Source organism: Urocitellus parryii, chromosome 6 (genome assembly GCF_045843805.1).
Source record: "Urocitellus parryii isolate mUroPar1 chromosome 6, mUroPar1.hap1, whole genome shotgun sequence".
Taxonomy (NCBI): Eukaryota; Metazoa; Chordata; class Mammalia; order Rodentia; family Sciuridae; genus Urocitellus; species Urocitellus parryii.
In genome coordinates this window covers 50,774,938-50,791,780 of record NC_135536.1, presented here as the reverse complement: position 1 = coordinate 50,791,780, position 16,843 = coordinate 50,774,938, and the positions used below count along the sequence as shown (strand labels likewise).

Genomic DNA, 16,843 nt, shown 5'->3' with positions numbered 1-16,843 from the left:
GCTAAGAAAACATACACATTCCCCTGCAATAGATATATTTCCTCTAATCACAAGATGCCTTAAAAGCATAATACACAGTATGATTTCTTTTATGTTCACTGCCTCATCTCTTAGATTCTAGGTATCAGTGTACTAGTTTGTATGATGTTTTTTCAAATGATGATCCTATTGGTTAGTTACATTTTTATTTCTTAGTGGGGCCATTCATCTAAATGTGAACTATTCTCAAATTGCTGTTCTAACAATAAAAGAAAATTTTTACTTTCTTTTTTGATATAATACAATTGCAAAATAATCTATAAGAATGTTTTTTAAATTTTTTATTAGCTCTGTTTCATTAGTTTTTTTTTTTAAGAGAGAGAGGGGGAGAGAGAGAGAGAGAGAGAGAGAATTTTAATATTTTATTTTTTAGTTATCGGCGGACACAACATCTTTGTTTGTACGTGGTGCTGAGGATCTAACCCCGGCCACACGCATGCCAGGCGAGCGCGCTACCGCTTGAGCCACATCCCCAGCCCCATTAGTTTGTTTTTTGGGTTGTTTTGTTTTGTTTTGTTTGTGGTGCTGGATATTGAACCCAGGGCCTTCCTTGTGCATGCAAAGCAAGCATTCTACCAACTGAGCTATATCCCCAGCCTCTGTTTCATAGTTTTTAAACTGTTTTTAACCTATACTTAATATGTGGGAATGGTTATATCTTGTTTTTCAAGTTTTGTTTTATTATTTGGCCAGTTATTAGAGGTAGCAAGAATAAATCAGTATTGAAAGTGGAAGGTAAAATGGAAATACAGAATGTGGAATTATTTAAAAATTAATTTAAGGCAATCTTTTTAACACTTGTTAAGATATAAGATATTAGAGGAAAAACTCTCTATACCACCCATTCTCTTCTCTTCAGAGAAGCCATTATTCTGAAGTTGATATGTATCGTACCATGACTGTTTTATGCTTTTCATATTTGCTACTGATGATTAACAGTTTATCTTCAAACTTGAAAGTGTCACTTCATTTCTTTGGATTGTGAAGTACCACACAAGATGATTTTTCACAAATTAAAAATACTAGTTTGTATGTATTGTTAATGGATACACGTATATGAAATAAAATTTTGTACTTGTGATATATCACTATCCAAACCTCCAAAATTTATTTATATTTACTTTAAACTTTAAACATCATCTCTTTTACAGAAAGAAATGTCAGAATAGGATTACATTACATAACAGTTCATCGTACACAATAGTGTTCCTGAAGACAGTATCAAAATTCTGACCCCTTTCCTCCAGTCCCCTTTTTCAGTTTCAGTATATTTTTAATGGAAAAAGACCAATTTGGGGAGATACAAATTTGAAGCTTCTCACGAAGCATCAAATGAGAAAAAGACTAACATCAAAAAAATTAAATAAAATGCAAGAAAATGACAGACTTGTCTTTTGCTTATTTTTAAGGTTACACAGTGTGGGCACACAACCTCATTGCCATTGCTCGTCTTCGTGGCTCTGATCTAAAAGTACTTGAAGTCACTGAAGAAAGCATTGATTTCGACCAAGGTGAACTAGCCGACCAGGATGTGGATCCAGTGCATAACCTTATCGAGCAGGTATCCCTGGGCCTGGGTCAACCTTGGCATGCCGTCATGGACATTGAATCACTCAGCGTCTTCACTGAACCAAATCGCCATTTTTACAGAGAGATGCAACGCTTCAGTGAAGACATTTAGCTTTTTTTAAATGTACAATTCCTGTGGTTACATATGCAAGTAGGGTCCTATTATGTTTTTTTTTCAGTAGTGTGAATTAATCCTCCCTTTGTGCTGTGTTTAATCAGTATTAGCTTTATAGAATTATATATGTATATTCTACTTCTTGATCAAAGAACGTAGTCGGGTATTGGTTTAGAAGTTCAAAGTGACAATGTATAGGGCTTTCACGGTTAATGGAATTGTTACCAAACCTTAAGGACATACAATCGAAGATTGTCTGAGGTTGCTGGCTAACTTTGTTTTTCACTGAGTTACTCTGCCTTTTGGACATTTTTATTCTTTGTGTGTCAGAGTTCAGAACTCAGGAGCCAAAATATTTTTATACTATATATATATATATATCCATAGCCTGATGGATTTGTATGCAATGCACTGCATCTAGGTATTCCAATAGCATTTCATTAATTCTGATTTGAAATGGAATAAGGGAAGATAATATAATCCCAAATGAGTTATCTTTAACAGAAAGCCAAGAGTTTAACTTCCATTACCTACATTAGAGTTGATAACACCAATTACCATTCTGAATTTCATATAGTACTAGGTTAGAACATTGCTTAATCCTTTTTTTAAAAATGCATTTACATAAACATGAATACTTAAATGGTCAGATTTTTTCAGACTGTATCTGATATAATTTTACTCAACAATTACATTATACATTCAAGTTAGCTTTTTAGCCCAGATTTCAAATAGTAGAGGAAGAAAGAAACTATTCCAGTGTAAAACCTCCTAAAGAAGATCAAAATAGAATTATAAACAAACATGTTTGCAAACAGACATTAGTCGTGAAATCCCTAGCAACAAGTCACTGGATTTTTCTCTGTCAGCACGCGTGTCAGCTGCCAAAGAATAGACTTAAATGAAGAAGTGCCCACATGCTGGCAGGGGCCGGCCCACTGTGGTCAGCCAGATACTGCTAGATTGTAATATTTAAGGTCGAATTTCGACCTGTGGTACACAGCTGTGCTGTGGCTCAGTCAGCAACCTCAGAACTCTGAAAAAAAAACAAAACAAAAAAAAACGAAAAAAAAAAAAAAAACCATGCACCTGTTTCACTGTGAATAGTGAATGTAAAGAAAAGAAAGGAAAAACTGAAAGCTTGTTCTATCACAGGTATGAGCTGCTATGATACATGAAGAACATTCCATGAAGTATGTTTTAAAACCTTGTTATATCTGAGAGGCTTTAAAAGCCAATTTAACTGTTCAGGGCAACCGCGGTACAGACGTGGTCTCTGTGAGACTTCCACCTGACCCCAGTTTTAAGTGGTACGAATGTTGTGCATTTAATGTTAAAGGACAGTCTGCAATAATAAAGTAAGTAGCCAACGTGGGTGCCCAGCAGTGCTGAGACCTGGCTGCTCTATTGTAAGCTTTGGAAACACAATTTATGCAACAGATGTCCAGATATGATTCTATTTATGGAAAAAGTTTATATGTTTTACAAATGGTTTTACCATCTTATATTAAATGACCTTTTGACAGGTGTGCACTGTTTTGTCTCCAGTGAGCACATACCATGCGGATTTTATATGTACATCAGTAGTGTGAATCCACTGGCACAGTATGTGTAAATGCCAGATGTGGTGAGATTTTATCTTGTATATGTGATCAGATAAAATAACTCCTGACAGAAACTGTAAGGAAACCAGCTGAATGTTTGACCTGATGACTGATGTTGTATGGTTTATGTTAAATGTATATTCTTTTAATCAATGAATAAAGCATTAAAAAGTGATCATTGTAATATATTTTATTGTATATAAAGCATGAAAACTTTCAGTGTTAAATAATCTGCATTAATCCTTATAGTGTATATAATCATGTTAGCTGCTTTTGTATTCTGGTGCAAAAAAAAAAAAGCTTAAATTTGAGAATGTCATAAAAAGTCATAATCTGGAAATATAGCATATAAAGTCTTAGTCTGAGTAGAGGATTTTAATTTTTAAAGAAATTTACTTTGACCAAAAAAAAAGCAAAAAAACTAGACTGGTTAGCACAGTCATAATGAATTATGTACTCACATTATTGATATGGTAAAACTTAATTTATAGACTATAGGAGCTTATTTTTTAAAATTCTTACACTATATGCAAAAATACTTAGAATTGCCAGCATTAAATATTTCATAAACCCCTTTATTGGTTTAATGTTGTGATCTCTATTCTTGAGAAAAACAGCTCTCATTCATAGGGGAAAAAATGACTTATTTTCCTTCTTCTTCCATCTTTCCTTCTTTAATCATTCCAGACTTTGACTCTTTTAGGAACTGCCTCATCTCTGAATAATCTGTTATTTAAAAAGAATTGTTCTGAAGAGGCTAGGAAACAAGGAAGCTGCATTCCAGGTATGCCTCCAAGGGTAGTTTGGCAATTTGCTCATGGTCCTCACATAAACCATGTTAAACATACTAGCTGGAATTCTCAAACTAACCATAGACACCTATCTAACCCCAATCTGAGAACTTCCAGCACCTCTACCAAAAGCAGCCTCTCCTTGTGACACACAAACACTGGAGACCACACACAATGCCAGGCACACACCTACATGCCTTTGCAAGGGCTACCTCCTTAAGCAACTGTTTCTGACCTTCCCTGGTCCCTTCCTGCATTTTCACAGCACTTCATTTCTAACTGTCCCTCCATGGACAGAACTTTCAAATGACAAGTGGTTGGTACATTTCACTGTCAATGTCTGATGTATAATGAAAGGGGAAAAAAGGAATTATCCTTAGACCTATCAAAGCTTTATTACTTAGACACACCCCTAACTCGAAATGTGCCCAAGATATTCATAAAAAGAAAGTCTTATTAATAATATGAATATCAATCAAGTGAAAGTTGATGCGGTAAAGCTCTAATTGGAAGGCTCAGTACCTTTTTCTGATCCGAGCTCTGGCTCTAAAGCTGCTTGACCTCAGACTCCTCTTTGAGCTTAAGTTTTCTCAACTTAGAAATAAAGATTGGACTTGATTATCTAAAACCAATTCTTGGGGGGCTGGGGATATAGCTCAATTGGTAGAGTGCTTGCCTCTCATGCACGAGGCCCTGGGTTTAATCCCTAGCACCACACAAAAAATAAATAAATAAAACCAATTCTTCACTGAAATTCTCAACTCTTGTAAGTCTGATAGCTCACAGACATACAAACGTACTGAAGAGTTTCAACATAGTTTACTAAACTATATGAAACACATGTATCTAAAACTACTGTCCTATTTTCCCACCCCACTGGGGATAAAGAAGCTGGGATGAGACTTAGGAAGAACAGTGTGCTTTCAGTTGAACACAAGAATGCAGAAACTAGCCTCCTGGGGCTTATAACATGAATCCAAATGGATCTTTTTGAAGCCAATACCATAATGCAGTGCTTGTAGAGTAACACAAGCTGGTGTGAATAATGCACAAGCACCACACCACATTGCCTAAATCAGTGCTTCCCAACCATTTCCATGTCCTGGCATAAGAGAATTTTCTATTGGTGCATTATCATTATACATAATAGTGAGATTCATTATGCCATATTTGTACATGCACATAACAGTTTGATCAATCCCATTCCCAGGTACCTTCCCTTTCCCTCGCCTCCTTCCCAATCCACTTGCTCTTTCCTACTGATCTCCCTTCTATCATTATTTTGATTAGTGCATTATAATTATGTGTATGTGTTCGTGATTGTAGAATATTGAAACATGGACACAGCATATTCCCCAGTACTGCCCCTTGCCCTCCCCTCTTCCCTTTCCATCTCCCTCCTTTACTCTATTTGTCTCCTTCTATATTCTTGAGATTCCCGTTCCAAAATGTATAACAGCTGAATTTAAGACATTTTTATTGGTGCATTTTGATTACACATAATAGCAAGATTCATTATGCCACATGTGAATTTAAGAAATTTAGCAGTCATTCTTTCTTTGGTAGGATAACATTCAGATTTCTTGCAAATTAGTTTCAAATTTAAGTGGATTTTTTCATTACAAGTATTTCAAAACAATAATGAAGCTGTAATTTGTGATTTCCAAACATAGCCCTACTATTACTAGAGACACCACTGAGAGCACACCTTAGTTATCATTACACAAGTATCTGATATGAATGCTGCTTAGCTCCCAACAAACCCAAACCAGCTGCACCTGGGGAATATTACATACTCAGGCTTCCTGCATGACCTTTGGACACCTGATTCATATACTCCCAGCTTCCTAGACCCTTGTCCACAAAGCACAGTGCAACACTCTTATCTGGTTCAAAGAGTCATGAGTGTCTGAGTTTGCTCTACCCAAGGCACAGACCTTTCCTCTTGATTCTCAACAGACTGAAAGTATCAGCAGGCTCTCAGCCACCCCAGGACTCATTAGGTAGCTGTGAGGGCCATCACTTTGGTATTTGGTACAGTCTACTAATTAGGGTTGTTGGCTGTGGGATGAAAATGGAAGATGTATCAAGAATAAGTTTTTAAGACAAAGTTAAATCATTCTTTCTGAAAGATTTTTTAAAACAGGGCAAGGACACCATATATTGGCAAGGAAAAGGAAAACATTTGGAACCTGAATTGGAATACCCATCTATTAAAAAGCAATTAGCTCTTGATCACTTGGAAATTTTACATCATTCATTTTATTCCTTGACCTCATATAATGTCGGTTAACAGTTTATTGCCTTTTAGCCCTGAATGCATCCTTCAGTAAATGCTAGTATCAGAATTCTTTTTAGTGTTCTAAAGTGAGCACAAAGTTAATTTCTCAGTAAGGACACTCAGGGAACATAGCCGAAGGAAGAGGCTCTCTGTTGGCTCTAGAGCAGGTCAGGGTAGGTGTGGGCTTGAAGACATCTAGTGAGAATTGCCCCAAACAGGGTTCAGATGAAGTTCTTCTATGAAACTTGCAGCTTGACTTTCCTTCAGCCTTTCCACCCAGAAACAAGAGACACTTCATGTGCCACAGTTTTAAAGGTGTCCCCCATCAGTCCCTGGTGCTCCCAGTGCAGGTCCCTACCACTTTTTGCTGTTAGTGCACTTCCCCATCTGCGCTCTGGACCTTGCCTGTTGCATACAAAGCAATTCCAGACCATCTCAGGCCTTGCAGAACTATTCCTGGGCTTGAACCCTGGAGTTTGTCTTTCTTTGGGTACCCTTCCTCATCCCTAGGGTGTCAAATTAGTGACCTTATAATTTACAACATAGTTAAGAATTCTTTATATTAAATTTCCATTTAAAATGTGTGGTTTCTCATTCAAGCAGGACTGCTACATGTATCCTTTCCAACTATCCCACAGCATTTTATCCTACTATTAGTTTTGGGCATGGTGGAACAACACCTGTAATCCCAGCTACTCTGGAGGATGAGGCAAGAGGGTCACAAATTCATGGCTAGCCTGGGCAACTCAGTAAGACCCATCTTAAAAAAAAAAAGTAATATACTTTTGTTAGAGAGTTTTTTCATTGATTATATGTTTTCTACAAATTTTGCATATAAATTGAAAATATTTATGTCAGCTTTTCATCACTGTGACCCCAAAACTGACAAACAACCTACCAGAGAAAAAGTTTATATGGGACTCACAGTTTCAGAAGTTCAGTCCATGGTCCACTGACTCCATCACTCTGGCCTAGAGGTGAGGCAAAGCATCAGGGCGAAAAGGCTTGGTAGAGGAAAGCTGCTTCATTCACGGAGGCCGGGAAGCAGAGAGAGAGCAGGAGGAACCAGGGATAATAAATATAATCCCCAAGGTATGCCCCCCACAGTGACCCACTTTATCAAACCATTAGTCCATCAAATGGGTTAATCCATTTGTTGAAGCTCAAAATGGCTTCCTTGCCAAGGCTTCCAACAGGCTATTTTACTTTATAACCAAGGCCATGAATCAGCTGTATGGACAGTGTGTTGTCAGGTCAGAAACACTCTGATTCAGCATATGTATTAAAGGTCATAAACACCTGCTTGTGAGCATATGCCCACTTATGTAACCTGTTGGCAGTGTGCCTTCTTTGGCCTGCATATAAAAAGGACCTATGAAAATGGCTCATGGGGGGCGGGGGGCAAAATGGAACTGGCTAGACGCTAAACCTGAAGCTGGAGGCTGGAGGCTGTTGCCACCTTTGAATAAAGCATGTCTACTGTTCCTGTGTCTTGCATCTTCTACGTGCTGAGCTCCAACCTTGCTTCCTGGGTCTGAGCCCCAGCACCACACAACTGATTAGATCAAGGCTTTCCTAATCTAATCATTTCACCTCCTGCACTAACACAGGAGCTTGTGGAAGGACACCTCATATCCAAACTATAACAACATGTAATTTTAAAATTTACATCCATAAAACTGTTCAATTTTGTCCTATAGTTTTTACATATATTAAACATATAATTTATCAAAAATATAAATTTAGGTTGGCTATCAAATTGTTAGAGCCAATTTTTTTTTTCAGTACTGAGGATTGAACCCAGGGGTCCTTTGCCACTCTGCTACTCTCAGACCTTTTTATTTATTTATTTATTCATTCATTCATTCATTTATTGCAGATGGACACAATACCTTCACTTTATCTTTACGTGGGTGGTGCTGAGGATCAAACCCAGTGCCTTCCACATGCAAGGCAAGCACTCTACCACTGATCCACAACCCCAGCCCCCTTTTCATTTTTGAAATAGTATCACTAAGTTGCCCAGGCTGGCCTTGAACTTGCTATCCTTCTTCCTCAGCCTCCCAAGTAGCTGGAATTATAGGTGTTAGAACTAAATTTAAGTGTAATTTTTTTTTCACATAAACAAGTAAATAAAAAAAAATTTTGTGATAGCAATGGCACTCCTTTGAACTTCTGACCATATGACAGGGGGAAAGGTAAAACTCATCTACCATTAAAATTATTTTAAATAAGCCAACTGGTTAAAAGAAATCAGAGAATCAATTATTCACTTTTTGACCACTGACCCCAATAATTTTAAATTATCTCTTTGGGACTCCAGAAATTTATACACCTTAGTATTATGCACTGCAGTTAATCTGGAACTGGGTGAGAGGTAGAGTTCCTTTTGAAACGTGGGGATTGGGTGATTAGGAAAGATATCTACACCTTCTTCAAAAATTTATCCCTAGGCAGAACAACTATGGAAAGAATATGGGAGGTGAAATTAAAGTCTCTGCTCTGATGGAATACTCCCCAGTTTGAAAACTATAGCTCTATAGAACTATTGCCCATATGACAAAGAACTAGCATGCTTATTTCTGCATTGTTTGTAATGAAAAACCCACAGCAACCTCAGTGTCCATAAATAACAGCATATTAATATGTGAAATACTATGTAGTAGTCAAAATGAACTATTTACTAACATGAATGAAGCTCAAAGTGTTAAAAACCATCTTTTAAAAAGACCTATTCAATGATATTACTTATGCATATTTTTTAAAGGCAGGAACAATAAACATACAGATTGTATATGAACACATTTAACTGAAAAATAACAAATATTCACATCCTCTTCACAACAGTGCTCTCAACTATGGAACTTAAGGGCAAAGATTGGTATGAGGGTTTATTTAACTTTTTTATGAAATATGGCAAAATGTTAAATTTTGCTTTGAGTAAAGCTAAAAGGATACTCATTACATTATTTGTTCTTTTCTACATTTTTAAAATAATTTGTAATTTAAAATGCCAATACAATCCAAGTTATCAATAAATGCATGTTTGTGGATTGACTTGGTTCATAATCCTGGCTGAGTCTAAACAGTGACTGTCTTAGTCCGTTTTGTGCTGCTATAATACAATACTTGAGACTGAGTAATTTATAAAGAACAGAAATTGATTCCTCAGTTAGTGCTGGTACATTTAGTGTCTAGTGAGAGCCCAGCCTTCAATTCCAGATGGCTCCTTAAATGTTGCACCCTTCAGAGAAGAGCAACAGAAGAAACAGAAAAGTGAAAGAGTGAGCCCACTCCCATAAGGCCTTTTTAATTAATCTATTCTTTATTTTTGAGGAGCTGGGGATCAAATCCAGCACCTCACACATGCTAGGCAAATACTCTGCCAGTACCCCCAGGGCATTCTTATAAAGCCATTAACTCCTTCCTGAAGACTGGGCCCCCAAGACCTAAACACTTACTTTTGAAGCCCCACCTACCAACACCATTGTATTAGAGTTTAAGTTTTTAACCTGTGAATTTTGGAGAAGACACAAACATTCAAAATATAAAAGTGACCAGAGAAAAAGGATAGAACACTGAATCCTGGCTGAATATAAATGTGACCAAGGCAAAGAACCATTGCCTCCAACCCACACATGGATGCGATTGTCACAGTAACCCAAGGTGCTCAAACACTACTCAGATTTTTTTTAATGTCATTCTGATAATTAAAAAGTGAGAAACTGGGCTGGGGATGTGGCTCAAGCGGTAGCGCGCTCGCCTGGCATGAGTGCGGCCCGGGTTCGATCCTCAGCACCACATACCAACAAAGATGTTGTGTCCGCCGAGAACTAGAAAATAAATATTAAAAATTCTCTCTCTCTCTCTCTCTCTCTCTCTCTCTCTCTCTCTCTCTCTCTCTCTCTCTCTCTCTCCTCTCTCACTCTCAAAAAAAAAGTGAGAAACTGATCAAAGGTACAAACTTGCAGTTAAGTTCTGGGTTTAATATACAATATGGTGATTACAGTGATAATAATGTATAACTGAAATCTGCTGAGGGTAGATCTCAAGTTCTCACCACAGACAAAATATGGTAACTATGGGTAGTGACATATATATCAATTTGATTACTGTATTCACTGCACAATGAATTCATGTATAAAAATATTTTGCACTTAAATATATACAATTTTTATCAATCACACCTCAATAAAGCTGAAAATATCACTGACATTGACTCCATCATATTTTAAAGCACTATTGTTGTTAGTCATATTTAATATGGACACTGTATAAAATGACCATAGCTATCTGAAGTATAGCCAAGGATCCAGAAATAAGTATAAGATTTATGAAACTGGATTAGTCCTTGCACTAATGCTTCCAGGTAATTCACTCAGGAGAGCCATTCCCACTTTCTTTTAGATCACTTTGTCTTTTCAGCATAATTCTAACAAGCCTGTACATCTGGTTACTTGGTCTACTGTACATCAGAAGGACAGAGAAGGGGTAACTGAAAGACACAGAAGCATACACAACTGAAAGGCAGAATATAACATCTTAGACCACTGCCAAAGAGCTTTAAAACAGACTTCAACACCCCTACACCAAGCTTGAAATACAAAACCTATCTTTGATGTGGTGTTTTGTTTTGCTTTTTGTTTTTGTGGTACTGGGGATTGAACCCAGGAGCACTCTACCTCTCGGCTATATCCCCAGCCCTTTTTCTTTTTTTTTACTCTGAGACAGAATCTCACTAAGCTACTGAGCCTGGCCTCAAATTCGAGATCCTTCTGCCTCAGCCTCTCTCTCTAGTAGCTGCAATTTACAAGCATGTACCACCATGCCCAGCATGAAACACCCTGAAGCTATAATGGAAATATATTATGTACACAATATGTGTAACAAGATGGCATTTAATATATTTTAGAAAAACGTCTACCTAAATGGAAAATAAAAAGTCATATTTAAAAGAATAGGCTTTAGAGCTTACTCTTTTCTGTCTGTGGCCACTGCCAAGAAAGAATCATTAAAGTCTCTCTTCCTGCTGCTTTCATGTCTAAACAAGGCCCCTAAAGAGCCCAAAGAGCTGCAGAAGCTATTCTTCAGAGAGCTGAGCTTTGAAATAACTGATGAGAGTCTGAGAGGCATTTTGAGCAATGGGGAACACTCAAGACTGTGTGGTAATGAAAGACCCAAACACAAAGCGCTCCAGGGGCTTTGGGTTTGTCACTTATGCCACTCTGGAAGAAGTAGATGCAGCCACGAATGTAAGACCACACAAGGTGGATGAAAGAGTTGTGGAACCAAAGAGAACTGTCTCAAGAGAAGATTCTCAAAGACCAAGGGCCCACTTAATTGTGAAAAAGATCTCTATTGATGACATTAAAGAAGACACTGAAGATTATTTTGAATTGTACGAGAAAACTGAAGTTTTTGAAATCGAGACTGACCAAGGCAGTGAAAAGAAAAGGGGCTTTGCTCTTGTGACTTTTGATGACCATGACTCTGTAGATAAGATTGTCATCCAGAAACACCATACTGTAAATGGTCACAACTGTGAAGTGAGTAAAGTCTTGTAAAGCAAGAGATGGCTAGTGCTTCATCCAGCCAAAGAGGTCAAAGTAGTTCTGGAAACTTTGGAGGTAGTTGTGGAGGTGGTTTTGGTGAAAATGACAATTTTGGTCTTGGAGGGAACTTCAATGGTCATGGTGGCTTTAGAGACAGCTGTAGTAGTGATGGATATGGTGGCAGCTGGGATAGCTACAATGGATTTGGTAATGATGGAAGCAATTTTGGAAATGGGGAAAACTACGGTGATTTTGGCAATTACAACAATCAGTGATCAAATTTTGGACCCATGAAGGGTGGAAACTTTGGAGGCAGAATCTTTGGACCTTAAAGTAGTGGACGCTAATACTTCACCAAACCACAAAACCAAGATGGCTATGGTGGTTCTAGCAGCAGCAGTGGCTATGGCAGTGGCAGAAGGTTCTAATACTGTCAGGAAACCAAGCTTAGCAGGAGAGGAGAGCCAGAGATGTGACAGGGAAGCAACAGGTTACAAGATTTGTGAACTCAGCCAAGCACAGTGGTGGCAGGGCTTAGCTGCCACAAAGAAGACATGGTTTAGAAAATACTCATGTATGGGCAAAAAAACCTGAGGACTGTACCTGTGACTAATTGTATAACAGGTTATTTTAGTTTCCATTTTTGTGGAAAAAGTAAAGCATTCCAACAAGAGGTTTTGATGTAGACTTTTTTTCTTTTTTTTTTTTGCACCCATGCTGTTGGACTGCTAAATATAATAGTCTGATCACAACATTAAATAAATGTGTCTTTAAAAAAAAAACAAAACAGGCTTTAATCAAGAAATATTCTCTTCAGTGAATTCTTTAAGAAAACACTGGAAAAATTAGTTAAGAAATAACATAACTGACATGTACTAAATATTTACTGTGTGTTAAACATGACTTTAAGCACTTCACAAGCATTTTCACATGTGATTCTCACAGCAGCCCTAGAATAAATATCATCCTCATTTCATACATGAGGAAGCTGAGGCACAAGGAAGTTAAAAATCTTGTCTAGTCATGAAGCTAGTAACTGAGCAGAATTTAAACCCAGAAGGCAACACTCCTACATAATACCATCTTTGTGCTGCTACTCTAACACTACAACTATACAGTGCTATTTGGCAGATAATAATGTTCTTCCACTTAGTTATAAATGCAGAGTATTAAAACTTTATCACATATACCAGGATTCTTGCTGTATTTCTTGAAGTGCATTAATTGCTCATGGTGTATTTGTGCACGTGTATCACTAATTCTATTGAATCCCAAAGCAACAGAATGATCATGTTGGTACATGAATTTATGTCTAAAACATACATAATATGTATATGTGAAAACATGTTGGAAATAGAAATATATTACATCTAATTTTATTTTATCCTAGTTTTAATAAAAAAAAACACATACTTGGTATGTGGCTAGCCTACCCACTGTTGGACAAGATAACTATAAAATTAGAATATGTACTACCTTATAGTTGTATTATTACTAGAAACTAAGAACTCTACTTACCTGAGGTAATATATTGTTGGAGATTTTCAAGTACTTAGGATATAAATAAGTTTTGTCCTTTATAAATATTGTCTTAGCTACATCTGTGCATCCAACAAATGGAGGACATTTTTCAAAGGCTAGTTGATAAAAATCAGTTTTATAATATAACACATTAGCTAACTGATTTCCTCTAAATTAATAAAATCAATAGACCATTTTGGCATCTCTTCTGCAAAACAAGGAAATTAAATTCTCTTTTTACATAACAGATTCCTTGAAAATATACCAATAAATATAATTTTATTGAAATACCAACTAGGTGAGACCTTAAGATTTCTTTGCCCAGATTTAAGTACTAAATAAAACAAACACCCTAAGGATAAACTATTTCAAAATGCAAGGAAGTATAAATATTTAGCAATTTGAAAAACAATGAAAAAAAAATGAACATAAGTTTAATTCAACTGACTACTAATTTGCCCTTCTTAGAAACAAGGCTAAGCATGCTTAAGTTTTCCACAGGCCAAGCTATTAAGGAATTCAAAAGTGTTATTAAAGATTCAAAAGGCATAATTAATCAGGTCCCAGAGAAAGTTTTTCTAAAATGAAATAATAAATAAAACTTTAGATTTAATAATCAAATGAAGATTTAAGCAAAATACAAAATAAGGTTTCTAGAGCTAATAACTAATTTACAACCAAACAAGGGCAGAGGAAATGTTAAATGATGCCATGAAGCTGTAGCCATAGAAGCACTGTGAGAAACCACAGCACACATGACCTGGTTTCTTCATTAAGAAATGGAAGAGAAAGCTGGGACTGGAACCAAGTGACACAGCGCTTGCCTTGCACATCCCTGGGTTCGATCCTCAGCACCACATAAAAATAAATAAATAAAATAAATTATTGTCCATCTGCTATATATATATATTGCAAAAAAAGAAGAAATGAAGAGGAAAACCTATACTATATATTATACTACACCATGCTGGCTGTCTTTCTTCTCCTCAAGGTGAAAGTTTACTCCTTTTCATTCAGAGCTGTACTTGCACTGGTCTCCTTTTTGTGAACAAAATAAAACCTTTTTAGAACAATTGAGAAAATGTGAATGGATATTTGATGATATTAAACAACTGAATGTTACATAATATTTGACGATGGGATTTTAAAAGGTGAACACTGGTATTGTAATTATATTGGCAGCTTATTTAAGGGTATCTATCTTTTTGAAATGCAGACCAGGTTCCAACCCAGGTATATTACCAATTCTGTCTGTAGCAGAGAAATATTAATGGCTGTTCTACCTAATCACCAAGTTGTTTTGAAGACAATACATAGGTGTGAAAAGTTAATGCATTATGTATTGTACAAATTAAATGTGATTAAATACCAAATTATCTATCAGAATACAGGATATTAAAAGTCAGAATTAAAAGGGTCTGTAAAAAAAAGAAAGTCAAAATTAACTTTAGGGGGAAAAAAATAGCTTTGAAAATATCTGTGGGAGTAGATGATGAAATTACCTAAGGAGTGAACACAGAGAAACTGTAAAAACTTCCCAGTAAGAGATCATCTTAATGTAATACTGCTAAGTTCTGCTGCACCTGAATATTTTCTAACATATAAGTCACATTTAGCATTATAGGAGAAATATTAATATCATCATTATAAGTGTTCTGATTTATTGGAGCATTCCACACAGAATTTTTAAATACTTAAAGGTTTATTTTCAAGTACTGAAATACTTTAAAATCCTCTCAAATGCCATTTAAAATGGTTTGTGCTACTCAAAGTGATCTAGGAGTGATCTCCTAGCACAAGAAAAATCCCATTCCTGGTATATTATCACATTTGAGACAATAAATGCCATTCCATGTAAGGTTTCCTAAGTCACATTCTTTCAAGGGAACCAGAGAGAGGGTCTAACTTTGTATGTAGCCAAATTATGCTGCCTATTTGTAATATGTATCTATAGTACAACCTACTAAGAAACAGATGAATTCAAAGTTCTCCTAAAATTAGGTGGCAATACAACAGTCAATAAACAACCATGGTGGGCAACAGTGAGAGCAAAACATGGTCTGAGACAAGATCATTCCCTTTGATAAGATCTCCTTTACTGGAATAATGGCAAAAGATTAATAAAATCTAAGCAGAAAAGTTTTCACTCACTCTGAGCTTAATCTCCTTAATTAAAAGGGATTAAAATAAAATGGCCTGACCCATAGAGGAGGAAACCATGCCAGAGGATATTCAGCTCAGAAAAAGCATTGTGAGGATCAACTTAGAAAGGAAGGGCATAGTTTTCAGTCATTTCATGAAGGCATTCTTTTTTTATTCCCTACATGTATCCCAAAGTTTTCTAAATTAAAATTTTAAGTGATTTCTATATTTAGTTGATATAAGCTGTGCAAATTTTCAAAGCTTCTCTATGTTCACTCCTTAGGTAATTGCATCATCCACGCTCATAGATACCTTTATGCTGATGACCCAGATTTATTTCCCTAACCCTAATGTGCCCCCTCCAAAAGTTCCAGATGCAAACAAACTTTCTTGGCATCTCCATTTGGGTGACTAAATAGGCATCTCCAACTCAACATGACAAACAGAATTCTTGATTTTCATTATCTGAAATGTATTAGTTTCTCCCATTTTCATAAATGGTATTATTCCCCCAAATGTTCAAATCAAAACTTGAATCATCCTTGATCCATGTTCCTCTCACCTTCTACATTCACTCCATCAGGAAGTCCAACAAATACATCCCAAAGCCACCCACTCTCTCTCTCTTTCCCATCTCTTCTGGCCACCATTATATGAGTTAAACTATGTCTTAGTCTCTTTTTTTTTTTTTTTTTGCTTTCATTCTTTTCATTCTTTTCTCTCCCTTCAGTTCATTCTCCATAAACAAATGGTTTTCAGATTATATATCGTCAGGTCATGTAAAAATTTTCCACTGGCTACCCGTTTACTTAGAATGAAATGCTGACTCTCTGACATGGCCTTTTCATGGCCTCACACATCTCTCTACCTAAAATCAATCAATCAATCAATCAATCAATCAATCTCTCACACACACATATGCTCATTATACTACACCATGCTGTCTGTCTTTCTTCTCCTCAAGGTAAAAGTCTACTCCTTTTCATCTAGAGCTATACTTGCACCGGTCTCCTTTTTGTGAATGTTCTCTTCCATATTCATATTTTTTTTTCATTTTTAACAAATCAGTTCAAAATTCAACTTCTAAAAGTGGCTTTTCTTGACTATCCACTATTATGACCCATTTAAATTTTCTTTTACATTTTCTTTGTTAAAGTCTGTTTGCCCATTATTAATGGAAGGTAAGCTCCCACGGGAGCAAAACTTGTCTGTTTGGTTCACAATTATTG

The 16,843-nt window shown here is 36.4% G+C and overlaps 1 protein-coding gene and 1 pseudogene across 1 annotated transcript in view; both read left to right on the top strand.

The window, feature by feature from the left end:
• Nucleotides 1–3,822, top strand: part of Fbxo33 (F-box protein 33) — a 41,989-nt gene extending 38,167 nt beyond the window's left edge. The window contains exon 4 of the mRNA XM_026411331.2: nt 1,449–3,822. Coding sequence (XP_026267116.1) covers nt 1,449–1,720 — 272 coding nt within the window. The 3' untranslated portion in view covers nt 1,721–3,822. The remainder of the gene's footprint in view (nt 1–1,448) is intronic.
• Nucleotides 3,823–10,758: 6,936 nt separating this feature from the next.
• On the top strand, nt 10,759–12,379 carry LOC113198558 (heterogeneous nuclear ribonucleoprotein A1-like; annotated as a pseudogene).
• The last annotated feature ends 4,464 nt before the right edge of the window (nt 12,380–16,843 follow it).